The sequence below is a fragment of the Peromyscus maniculatus genome, chromosome 9 (genome assembly GCF_049852395.1).
Source record: "Peromyscus maniculatus bairdii isolate BWxNUB_F1_BW_parent chromosome 9, HU_Pman_BW_mat_3.1, whole genome shotgun sequence".
Lineage (NCBI taxonomy): Eukaryota > Metazoa > Chordata > Mammalia > Rodentia > Cricetidae > Peromyscus > Peromyscus maniculatus.
The window spans coordinates 41,533,754-41,547,327 of NC_134860.1; the positions used below are offsets into that span (position 1 = coordinate 41,533,754).

The window sequence follows — 13,574 nt, forward strand, 5'->3', positions numbered from 1 at the left end:
GGAATAGGCCTATCCTGCTCTGGGTATCTAAGGAGCAGACCCAGATCAAGGATCCATGATGGTTAGTTTGGCAGATTCAGGAATTGACAAGGCTTTACCTGCTTTGCTGTGTACCATCTGCTTTCACTCTGAGTGGGGAGGAGGCACAGAAAAAGTAATGAGATTTCTGTATCTTAACTGTGATCCCTCCCCCACACACTGGTGTAGATGTAACCAACCATCTTATTAAAATAAGAAACACAGAACCAATGAAAAAGAGAAAGCTGAGAGGTCAGAGCTCAGAGCTAAAATTTTACCTCCTGCAGTGTTCCTACCTCCCCAAAAGAGAGCTCCTTTCTGTATGTCTGTCTTTAAATAGTCTTTCTGTTCTGCCTTCTCATTGGTTGTAAACCCAAACACATGACTGCCTTGTCACTGCCTGTAAGTACAGCCCTCCAGGTCTTAAAGGCATATGTCTCCAATGCTGGCTGTATCCCTGAACACACAGAGATCTACCTAGCTCTTCTACCAAGTGCTGGGATTAAACACGTGTGCCGCCACCACCACCATGCCCTTGCTATGGCTCTAATAGCTCTGACCCCTGGGTAACTTTATTTATTAACATACAATTAAAAACATATTTCAGTACAAATAAAATGTTACCATATTTCCCATTTTCTATTTTAATAAAAAGAAAAAATGCAAAACGTTATAACTAACAAAAGAAAAACTATTTACAAAAGTACAATAACTATATACAATATATACAAGTAACAAATACCTAGCGATGTCTAGTTTATTTGTATTTGACAAATCAGAGAAAATAATTCCCTTATCTATCCTATTTTGGTAAGTCCAAAATGTATCTAATTCACTTTCTATCCTAATTAATCTTCAACTATAACTAACTAACCTTCAACTCTCTCAGAGACCCAAGAAGGAAATAATATTAGCTAACAAAAATAAAAACAGGAAGTGCATGCAAGCAACTTCAAAAAAATTTGTGAGTTGACAGAAACAGCCAGCTGCCTGGACAGTCATTTGAGGTTTCTCCGCAGTGTTTGGGCATCATCTTCAGCCTGTAGGCTTAGTGTATCTGGCAGACTCATTTGTGAAGTAGGATGTACACAAGGTCAACAGTTCAACCTCACATTGGGTGAGAGCAGTCCATGTAGCAGAAACACCTGAATTCCACTAGTGTCATGTCATGATTCAGGATTTTAAATTCTGGAAATTGTTGACGGTTTTTTAATTCAGCTGTCCATTCTTCTTGGCTGTGTATATAGCGCTTCATCTCAGCATCCCCTTCTTCTCCACATCCCTCTATTAAATGCCAGTCTACTACTGAGAGGCGTGAGCATTCAGCTGCTGTTCCATTGCACAACAGAAGCCATCGGCCCACTGCCTGTTCAGCTGCCTTTGAAGAAAAGGGCACTGTACCTTTTCCGGATTGTGAAGGCCACTTCACGGATGATGCCATATTGTCCTGGCCTCAGAAGATGCCTTTCGATAAAGCCATAACCACACTTCTTTTGGCAACAATCAGTAGTCCTTTGTTTCGTGTCCTGTCCGTCCATTTTGTCCTGTTGATTCGAGGATACTTTGTTGTCCAGTAGCTAACTTTTGCCACAATGAAATTTAACTCCATATGCAGTTTCTTCAATGCCCATATTTTCTCGGAAGTAGATTGGTACTGCCAGGAGCCAACATGTCTCAAAAAAGAAAAATTTCTAAGTTATTAAAACATTTTAAATGTCATATTCTGTAGATCTCTGAAGGGTTTGAAGATGACCTGTCTAAAATATATCTGTTCAATTTTTAAAACATATCTAATATGACTACAAGTTCTATTGTAATGTCTAACTACTAACTTTCATTTCTTTATATCCTAATAGTTGGTAATAATAACATTCAAGGATCAGAAAATTACATTATATTGTTAAATGAATGGTATAAATACAATTAGAAATATACATACAGCATTTTCTAACAATATCTATTTCAAATTTGTATACAATATAAAACAATCCAATCCAATGTAAAGTATTTAAAACTAGTAATTGTCTTTTCTTTCTTTTTTTTAAACAAGAACCTTAAATCTAATCTCCTTTGTTTAGCCTTTTTCCTAACCCTTGACAACAACTTGTAACAGACCCCCCTAAACAATGAAAATTATCCCAGAACCAAAACCCATTAAAAAGAACAAAAACCACCCGCCCCACACCACCTCTTTGGGAATGTGGGCTTCGTATTCTTAAAATTGCTTCCTGTTGGGTATGGGCGAAGTTATCATTATCCTGAAAGAAAAATTTTAGGTTAATTGTCAAATTCTAGGAAAGGTAACTATATCCTTCATTATCCAGTCTGTGGATAATGCCAAAGTTCAGGGTTTATCTTAAGTCCTTATTCAAGTAGTCTTTGAGACTGGATCATCTCAGCTAGTCATCTCAAAATTGCTCTGAGCACCTTGTAGTTCAAAGCTGATCTGTATATGATGTTTGTCAGCTTAATGATATTATTATTATCCACATGGAATTGTTGTTGTTGTGGGGCCCCATATTCTTTCTGGAGACTTCAGTTGATGTTAGGCCTGGCCGTGATTTCCTGCAGAAAACTGATAAGAGACTCGAACACAAAGACATATATATATATATATATATATATATATAGCTAATTGAAGCCTTTTTTCTAGAATTAGTTAGTACTCTATATGACCATTCATATCTTAACAAAGTTTAAAATGTATATATGTCTATTTATATATTAATCTTGTAAATTTTGATATAAAATGTATACTTTAAGAAAAGTTTAAAGAATCAGAATAGAATCAAAGAGTTGAGATTAGTAATAGAATAGTCCCTTAATTAATTTGGCTTTTGTCCTGTCCCACAGCAGATGATGGCTCTTTTCTTCTGGCATGATACAGGGAGTTTGCAATTTCCTTTTAACAACATGCTTGAGTTTAAAGAAGGAGAGAACCATTCTCCAACTCCAAAGTCAGCTTTAAATTTTAATTGAACTGGGACTATTAGAAGACCAACAGTGTTAAATCTTTAGAGAAAAGCAGAAACAAACATTTAGGAAGACATAAAATTTTTTAGATAATATATACCCATACAGCGTTTCACTCTGTTTCCTGGGGTAGATGATTTGTCCCTTTTCTCCAGTTGTCACATTTGTCTTGTGTTCTTCAGATTCCTTAACCTTCATTCTCCTAAAAGACAAAAACAAAAACCTTTCTCCAAGACTAATTTTGGGGGTGTTCTTTTTTGGCAAGTTAATATCTGATTAAATGAAAAGGCATGTGTTACTGGTACAATTTAGTTTAAATTGGATGTTCATGCTGGTTGATGAACTATCACCTCCTCTAATTAAGAGGTTTTTCTTGTTCAAATCGAACCTTTATCAATTTTGATGGTACCCACAGCTTATCTTCTCCTGTAGAAACAAAAGCAAAACCTTGTCCCCAATGTAATACATACCCTGGTTTCCATTCTGAGGTCAGCACATCCTTACAGTATATAGGCTGATTTAATTCTGTAGTTTTTTCTATTATCCAATGTCTCTCTGCAGCTGTTGTTCCTTTCTCATTGGCATTCAGAAAATTCAAAGTTAATAGAGCATTATGCAGTCTATTTCTGGGGGGTTTTGTTACCCCTTTCTGTTTATTTAGCATATCCTTTAGAGTTCTGTTTTATCTTTCTATAACTTCTTGACCTGTAGGATTATGTGGTATGCCTGTAATATGCTTTATATTGTAATAAGCAAAAAACTGTTTCATTTTAACAGAGACATATGACAGAGCATTGCCAGTTTTGATTTGTGCAGGTATACCCATGATGGCCACAACTTCTAGCAAATGAGTGATTACAGAATCAGCTTTTTCAGAACTCAAAGCAGTTGCCCATTGAAATCCTGAATAAGTATCGATGGTGTGGTGTACATATTTCAGTTTTCCAAATTCTGCAAAGGGAAACACGGCCATCTGTCAGATTTCATTCCTCTGAGTACCCTTTGGATTACATCCTGCTGGTAATGGCGTTTGATTTCAGAAGGAACAAGTAGGACATTTCTTTAATATTTTTTTGGCTTGTTGCCAGGTTATGGAAAAATCCTATATATATTTATTTATTTTACAATACCATTCAGTTCTACATATCAGCCATGGGTTCCCCTATTCTCCCCCCTTCCACAGCCTCCCCTTACCCCCATTCTACCCCCATTCCCACCTCCTCCAGGGCAAATCCTCCCCCGAGGACTGAATCAACCTGGTAGACTCAGTCCAGGCAGGTCCAGTCCCTTCCTCCCAGGCTGAGCCAAGCGTCCCTGCATAAGCTCCAGGTTTCAAACAGCCAACTCATGCAATGAGCACAGGACTTGGTCCCACTGCCTAGTTGCCTCCCAAACTGATCAAGCCAATCAACTGGCTCACCTATTTAGAGGGCCTGATTCAGCTGGGGGCCCCTCAGCCTTTGGTTCATAGTTCATGTGTTTCCATTCATTTGGCTATTTTTTTCAATAATTGAGGAAAACTGAAATTTATTATAAGCCACAGTCGTCCTAGGGACCTCCATGGTATATATATAGCCTCTATGGTTCTATGGGTTGTGGTCTGATTGTTCTTTATTTTATATCTAGAATCCACCTATGAGTGAGTACATACCATGACTGTCTTTCTGGGTTTGGGTTACCTCACTCAGGATGATTTTTTCTAGTTCCATCCATTTGCCTGCAAATTTCATGATGTCATTGTTTTTCTCTGCTGAGTAGTACTCCATTGTGTATATGTACCACATTTTTTTTCATCCATTCTTCCGTTGATGGGCATCTAGGTTGTTTCCAGGTTCTGGCTATTACAAATAGTGCTGCTGTGAACATAGCTGAGCACATATCTTTATGGTATGAATTAGCATTCCTTGGGTATATGCCCAAGAGTGGGATGGCTGGGTCTTGAGGTAGTTCGATTCCTAATTTTCTGAGAAATTGCCATACTTATTTCCACAGTGGTTGTACAAGTTTACATTCCCACCAACAGTGGAGGAGTGTTCCCTTTGCTCCTTATCCTCTCCAACATTGGCTGTCATTGGTGTTTTTGATCGTAGCCATTCTGACAGGCTGTCTCGCTCACATAATAAAATGTCAAGACTGTTGACAATACTGCTACAGAGAAGGCACAGATTTTATGTACATTCACAACTCTCCAATGATATGCATACACATGCACAGAAGGGAAATCTTATCATGTACTGCAATTCACCACAAAATTTCTTCAGACTGAGGAGTTCTAGGTTCCAGAGGAAAGAGTATTTCTATGGTTTTTTTTGAATAGAATGATTGGGTGTTTACAATTCCCTTCTACACCTTTGTGGTTTTGCAGGAGATTAATGTAGTTTCAGGTGCATCTGTAACTGTTACAGTCTGACTCTTTGCTGGCCTTCCTTTGGCATTGTTTCTGTTGCTGTTGGAGAGAGCTGTCATTGTTTAGGCTGCTGAGACTCAGTGGCTGCTGTTGTGGCGACATGGCCGGCTGGTACTCAGAAATGGATCATGCACAAAGCAGTCCATCCAAAGCTCAGGGATTGTCCTGCCAGTAGGAGCCCAATGGAATTGAGAGCTAGAGCAGTAGGGTAGAATAGTGTAGCATGGCTTTCTATTCCAAAATCAAGTGAACATCCCATTGTGATGTTTTAGCATTGATTATCTCAGATGGATGGAGACCTTAGAAAGTAATTGAACAGATTAATTCAGTGATAGACAGGTCTGTGGCTGTGAAGCTTAACTGTACATAGTAGAAGGAGCCGTGGAGGTTCATGAAAACTTGACTTGTCATTCTAGACATTACTTGAATTTGAACACCAGGTCCATTGGAAAATGGTCTTTCTTGATGCCAGCGAATAGAATTGGAGAGTTAACTGAAAGTAGGGTGCTTCCAAGTATTGCTTCCACAGGAAACACCAATAAGTTGGTGGGTATAGTGTGAAGTATTCTACTCTCTCTCTATTTCTGTATGGAGTCACTTTAAACACCAACCCAAGGTCTGTCATATATCCCATCTATACTATTCCAAGGAAATGAACATTTTACTGCATTGCGCATTAGTATAGATTGCAGTATTTTTTCAGGAATATTTATGTTACCTGATCTTCCTGTCCAATAACAGAGCAATGGATAAGGAATATGTGATGTCTACACACAACAGAACCATTTCAGCTAAAGTGATGAGTGTAGTCAAGGTGATTGCAGGGGAGTTCTTTTAACTCGTGATAATCATATTATACCATATGTATCCAGTCCAAGACAAATATCTCCTGATGCTGTCTCTATGAATGGATGCTCACACATATCCAATACATACCTATATGTAGGTATGTGATTGGAATGTTATGTATTACTCCTTTAAAGTTTAATGAAAGCAAGTATGGTTGGGAAAAGATAAAAATGTATTTGATGGGTCACCCTAACTCTTCTCAAATGATTTATGATTTACAGCAAGAAATTAAGAATTGTTAAATGTTACCTGATATGACAAGAATGGATGTTATGGAAAGCCTTGCAGATACTATAGCCTCATTCAACCATGTACATCACTTGAATAGATTTCTTGTTTTAGCAAGGGTTATTCTTTTGCTAGCAACAGTAACCTTATTGGCTTTAAGATGTGTTTTGATTTACTTACATAGATTGTAAAACAGAAAGATAGAGAAAAGGCTGTATTTGCTGTGAAGCTACATAACCTCCAAAATAATTAATTGTTGCATGTAAATAGGGGGATATGTTGGGAGAATTTCTGCAGAACTGCAGCTGGTTTGATTCCTGAGTGTCAGCACCTAGCTTTGATCTGCCTTTTGTGATTGCTACCTCCTGTCTCCATTATCTCCTGTTTGAAGTCTTATCTGAGAGTTTGCTAGGAGTTCAAAGCCTATGAAAACTTGGTTCAGGGACAACCCAGAAAACTGTAGTATTCCTTTACTGAGAATTTGCATTTGGCATTGTCCCTTTGAGGGGCTTATAGAAGAGGTATATGGAATTGACTTGCTAAAGTTGTGAATTGCATAACAAGAAAAGGGTCTTTTGCTTATCTACAGTGTTTCAGTTCAGAGAGATGGACCCCCTCTGAATGTGATAAAGTCTAAAATCATTCCTAGACTGCTCTGTGCCTTCTTTCTTTGAGCCCCCATGAACACACATCCAATATACCACAGTTTCTCTTAGGAAAAGGAGATTGAGTGAACAGCACCTGGATTTTTACAGCTGATGTTATCTCCACTTTCAGATCCTATTCCTGGTCTGAGCCAGGGGCTCCACCCTCACATCTACAACTGGCCAGCATGAAGAGAATCAAAGCAAAGGGCCCCCTCTTCCCTTCTCAAAAGCAGAAATTTAGCCTTGAGAAGGTTCTGCCAGGGAAGAAACTGAGGTTCAAGACGGGAAATGCACTCGGCCTTGGCCACATTGTCATTGGATCCTGGGGCTTACAGGCAGTCTCCAGTGCTCCCTCATGCTCATTCTCAGCCCTGAGCCCAGCTGTCTTCCTGAACACTGGAAATCCCAAGCTCATGTTTCTGACTTTGTACCTGTTCCTGACTTTATGACAGATACAGTCTCTTCCTCCCTCTGCATTAACTCTGGAAGCAGTACATCTGTGACTTGTGCAATGGGCTCAAGCCAGACATGTGAGTTTATTTCTGAAGCCTGCCATGGGATTAGACCCCAAGTCTTGAGAACACTAGAGATGCAGCCTGAGAAACCATCTGGCTGTGGGTGTTTGTGATCCTGCTTGCTTTGTTACGTCTTTGTAGGCTCACTTCACCACCTAGGCAGCCACAGATGATTCAGGCCAAGCACATAAAGGCAAATCTTCATGGTGCTATTATCTCAGGTAATTTCTATGAGAGCATATGATCATCTGGGCAATGTTATTCAGTGGCAGTATTCTGCCTGTCATCTTTCACTTGGTATCCTTGAGTTATCTCTAAGTTACAAACAGTGAAGATCTAAGATGGTTGTGACCTGACCCATCCTGAGAGTTTGTTAAATACACTAAGTGCTCTCTGCATGTCATTGGCTCACACTGTTGGAACCTAGCTGAGACTCTTGGGGGCAGATTCTCTCTCATCATGGTTTCCAGTGTGCCATCACCAGTGCAGACCTTTCCTGTGATTGCCAGCCTCATTCACCTCATTGCCCCCAACAGCCACCTGGACATCCAGGAGGTACCTCAAACTACCTATCTAACACAGAACCCTTGGTCTCCATTTGGGTCAGCTCTCTGTGACTTGAATTCCTCATCTCCAAAAATGACACATCTCTGTATACAATTTGTTCAGCCTAGAAACCTAGAAACACACGCATCACCTCATTCGTAATCGTGCACCTCAAGTCATTTAATACCTTGTTTTTGAATTTAACTTACCTCCAGCTCCCTCATGTTGGTATGGAAGCTTTTCCTCCCCCTTCCCCAGCTCACATACTGTTTTTTTCCACATACACACCACATGAAATTCCCAAAATGAGGGCTGTTATCAGACGTCAGACTACCAGCTGCCATTTGCCTCTTCTTTAGCAGCTTCCCATCTAGTCAGAGTAAAAGTTTTCAGTGTCCGTGGCTGGCTTTGTGTGACTAGCACATCAGGTGCCTTTGCTTAGGTCCTTCTCTTAATCAGGGTACTCTGCAGTTTTGTGTATTGAATCCTGTTCTGCCTATTGTGACCAGTGCCACACAAGCTAACATAACCAACCCCATCCAGGCTTGCCCTGGGCCTCAGCCAGCTGTCTGTAGGCCAGTATCCTACAGGGCATCATCTCACCCTTCACTACAGAGGGAGCTTGCCTCTGCTGACAAGAACAAGGCCCCATCACCTCCCAAACCTCAAATCCAACATCTACTGCAAGACTTCAGCCACCAACCAATTCCATGGAGGAATGTCCACATTCCAGGGCCAGTCATCTCACAGTCCATCACAGAAGAGCAGAGGCCAGAGAGGGAGGCCATGAAGAGGCGGGCTCAACAGGAGAGAGAGAATGCTGTCAAGTACACGTCTCTGGGAAAACTGCAGCTCTTCCTTCAGAGGCAGAAGGATATGAAAATTTCCAGATATTTTGGGTATGTCATGTAAGGTCTGGCCTAGACTTTGGAACTCATTACTATTCAACATAGAGAAAGGGAGATATAGAGACACATATACATGTACACATTGGATTTAAAGATCTGAGTGCATGTGTAGATATGTAGGTACATATGGAATTAAGGAGATTAATTGGTAGATGCAAGGATTTATATATAAAAATGTCAGACAGAGTTTCTGTACTTGTAAAAGACACTAAAAGTGACTGAAGAAACAAAAGTCAGTTATATCAACCATGAGTAAGAATATATAGGAGGCTTTGATGCTAAAATATGTGTAATATGAATAAACTACATACTATAAATCACTGGTATTGTTTATTTAAGGTAAAAGTAATTATTCCCTTTGACTTTTATTTTCAAATAAAATAAAAGTCTTTGAACTTGGTATGTTTCCTGTAGGAGTTACAGTGAACTGTTACAGTAAACACATTCCTGCTCTTACCACACTTGGGGACAAGTCATTAACTGCCCCAATCCACAGCCTTCAAAAATCCTGGCATTGCCATAAGCTCCATGCCTGGAACAAACAGAGAATGACAACCTGCATGAGATGGCAGCAAATCTGTCAATGCCTCTGGATGCCTATGAGTGCACGAAAGAAAGCCAAGACCTATCTCTCCTCTCTTTAGCACACCCCAACATGAAACATCCCTTGTACTTCACTAACCCAGGGAGCCTAGAGAAGGAGCTTGCTTCTGACAATGCCAGCAGGGAAAGCAGCAGTCTTGGTCAGGATGAGCCTGGGACATGCACAGTGTTTTGGCCTCCAGCATGAACTTTGCAGACATGACTGCACTAGTGGCAGAAGTTCACCTCCCCAACTGCTCAACTCCCTCTCTGAACTAAACCAATTCCAGGTTGTATAGGTTTCCACAGTCACCCTATACAAAGACTCCATGGTCATCAGGAGTGATCAGACCCAGTAAAGTTAAGGTGTATTCAGCACATCCTTAAACCAGTTGAGGAAGATGGAAGAAAAAAAGCTCTAATCTTCTTCACATAGCTTCTCTGTTCAGAATCCTTTATCAGGACATGATATAGGGAGAGAAGCTGGGGTCAGTGCTGTGGCCAGAGAAGGGGATATTGATAACATGGCCCAGCAAATGGAGGGCTAAGGTCAGAAAGCCACATTCTGCAGACCCAGCAGACCTAGGAATCATAGTATACAAGATCAAGAAAACTAGAGAAATAACTCCAAGAAAGCAATGAAGCCATCAATTCACTGTCCTTAACAACACAAGGAAGCAGGAATTACTGGAGCTCAGCCATGATAGATTTAACAAGCTTCAAACCCACCTCAGTGAGCACATGCTGGAGTCTGTGAAGGTCTGTCACTCACTGTGGAAGAAGGGTGAGAAGAAACCTTGAATCTTCTGAACCTTCAACTCTTTGTGCTACTCTGTGCTCTAACAGTATCAGAGTTTATTACACTTTGGCCTCTGGGACATTGGGCAGTAATTATCTTTGTCCAGGGTTAATGGTAGTAAACAGAATTCATTTATTTACTAACTCATATTTAGTTTCTTGAGAAAAGGACCCTCCCCATAGCCCAGCCTATCCTGGACCTGGCTAAATCAAACAATCAAACATTGAACTCAGAAAGAGCTGCCTGCCTTCCCCTCTGCCTCTGTATCCATGTCAATCACACCCTCCCCTTCTGCCTCCACCTCTGCCTCTTCCTCAGCCCCTGCCCCAAGAGTGCAGAGACTAAAGGAATGCAGCAAGAAGCCATGTGGAATCCAGGTTATTTCTGTACAGGTGGATAACCACGTTTTAGTGCATGACTTGATGAAGGGTCCATGTGTACTCCTTGGTGCATTTTTGGTACATACCTAAAACCAAAAAGACTAAACCACATGTATTTCCAAATGGAACTTAACTCAGATTCATTTTTTTTCCTGGCAATCAACCTTGTTTCAGTTGTAAGCTATACTTGCTATAATACCTATGAATCACTAACCTCCTATGAGATGTGATAATACTATTTTGGATATTTAGTGCTTTTATGTTAAAGTTATGATTGCTTTTTTACTTCGATGAATTCGGGCATCTGATTTTTATAGAGGAATTGTATTCAGCCTGTAAATAGAGTTTCATGGTATAACTTTCTTCACAATATCTAACCTGCAACTAATGTGTAGGCCCAAAGGTGTACATTCTAAAAAGGGCTATGTCCAGACTCACCCATCTAGAAAATGTTAACAAACCCAGCATGAAAAGATCCTACTACCTGTATGCAATGATCCTCACAGGGACAAATTTGGGTACAACAGAATGATGGAAATCAATGGCTTAGGGAGGCCTCTGGTTTTATCACTCTCTGTGTGTTGTTTTAATTACAGATTTGCACACTGCCATGAGATTACTATGCTTCACTTTACACCTTAGGAGCAGTAGAAACACATTTGGATGGATATCTTTTGACCTTGACATTATTATTTTAAGCTTTATGTATTGAAACTAAGGGTCTTGTAAAATAATCCTTATTAAAGAAACTCAGGAAGCATTTTTGGCATTAAAGTAATTCAGACAATGTTGTACTTGTACTGAATCCTCAATGTCATTAATTCTCATTGTACTATTCATTGAACATGTTCTTTTAAAACTATATATTGTATACTGAGCCCAGTATCTTTATGACCAAGGCCTACCCATTCCTTAACTCTCACCAAAAATCTTAGGCATGCTTCATATGCTCAACAGCATTACCTTCAATGTCAGGAATGGAACCATGTAGGTATGTGTGATTGGATATGTAGGTATGTGATTGGAATGTTATGTATTGGATATAATCACAAAGAAAATGTTGAAATCCAGTAAATTTTTAATACAAAGCATCCAGGATATCTAGGACACCATGAAAAGACCTAAACTAAGAATAATAGGTATAGAAGGAGAAGAATTCCAGCTCAAAGGCACAGAAAATATATTCAGCAAAATTACAGAAAAAAACTTTCCCAAACTAAAGACACACATGCCTATGAAGGTACAAGAAGCATATAGAACACCTAATAAACTGGACCACAAAAAAGTCCCATTGTCACATAATAGCTAAAACACTATACATACATAATAAAAAAAGAATATTAAGAGCAACAACGAAAAAAGTTCATACATCATATAAAGGCAGACCTATCAGAATTACGCCTGAGTTCTCAATGGAAACTCTGGAAGCCAGAAGGTCCTGGACAGATGTTATGCAGATACTAAGAGAGTACAGATGCCAGCCCAGACTATTATACCCAGCAAAGCTTTCAATCACTGTAGATGGAGAAAACAAGATATTTCATGATAAAACCAGATTTACACATTACATATCCACAAATCCAGCCCCATAGAAAGTACTAGAAGGAAAACTCCAACCCAAGGCAGTTACTGCAACTAACAAAACACTGGCAATAGATAAAGTTACACCAGCAAATCCTAAAGAAGGGAAACACACACACTACCACCACCTAAACAACAACAACAACAACAACAAAAGAAAAACAGGAATTAACAGCCACTGGGCAATAATATGCCTTAATACCAATGGACTCAATTCACCTATAAAAAGACAAAGGCTAACAGAATGGATACAAAAACAGGATCCATCTTTCTGCTGCATACAAGAAACATACCTCAACCTCAAAGACAGACACTACCTCAGAGTAAAAGGCTAGGAAAATATGCAATCAAGTGGACCTAAGGAACAAGTGGGTGCAGTTATCCTAATATCTAACACAATAGACTTCAAACAAAAATCAAACAGAACAGATGAAAAAGGGCATTTCATATTCATCACAGGAAAAACCCATTAAGATGAAGTCTCAATTTTGAACATTTATGCCCCTATTACAAGGGCACCTACATTTGTAAAAGAAATATTACTAACGTGCAACTAGAGTTATCTCCAGTCCCACCCAGACCCAGAGCCACTCAGACCCAAATAAACACACAGAGACTTATATTATGTATAAACTGTATGGCCATGGCAGGTTTCTTGCTATCTAGTTCTTATATCTTAAATTAACCCATTTCTATTCATCTATACCTTGCCACATGGCTCATGACTTACCGGTATCTTTACATGTTGCTTCTTCTGCTGGCGGCTATCAGTGTCTCCTGACTCAGCCTTCCACTTCTGACAATTCTCCTTGTCTGTTTATCCAGCCTATACTTCCTGCCTGGCTACTGGTCAATCAGCATTTTATTTATCAATCAATCAATCAATCAATCAATCAATCAGAGCAACACATTCACAGTTTATAGAATATCCCACAGCACTAAAGCTCAAATCACACATCAAACTCCACATCCTAATAGTGAGAGACTTCAACACGCCACTTTCACTACTGGACAGGTTGGCCATACAGAAATTTAACAGAGAAACTAATAGATGTTAGGACTCAAATGGACATAACAGACATCTATAGAACATTTCACCCAAACACAAAAGAATGTACATTCTTCTAAGCACCCCAGGGAA

General features: G+C 39.6%; 1 protein-coding gene across 6 annotated transcripts in view; it reads right to left on the reverse strand.

The window, feature by feature from the left end:
• Positions 1 to 249: 249 nt before the first annotated feature.
• Positions 250 to 13,574, reverse strand: part of LOC143267336 (uncharacterized) — a 28,252-nt gene continuing 14,927 nt past the window's right edge. For 2 of the 6 annotated variants that reach the window (XM_076544787.1, XM_076544786.1), the window contains 2 exons: positions 3,092 to 3,193; positions 250 to 1,691 (listed from right to left, as the gene is read on the reverse strand). In XM_076544787.1, coding sequence (XP_076400902.1) covers positions 1,472 to 1,691; positions 3,092 to 3,193 — 322 coding nt within the window. In that variant the 3' untranslated portion in view covers positions 250 to 1,471. Of the gene's footprint in view, positions 3,194 to 13,574 lie in introns of all 6 variants that reach the window. The other 4 variants (XR_013042332.1, XR_013042333.1, XR_013042335.1 and 1 more) reach the window with 3 other exon arrangements.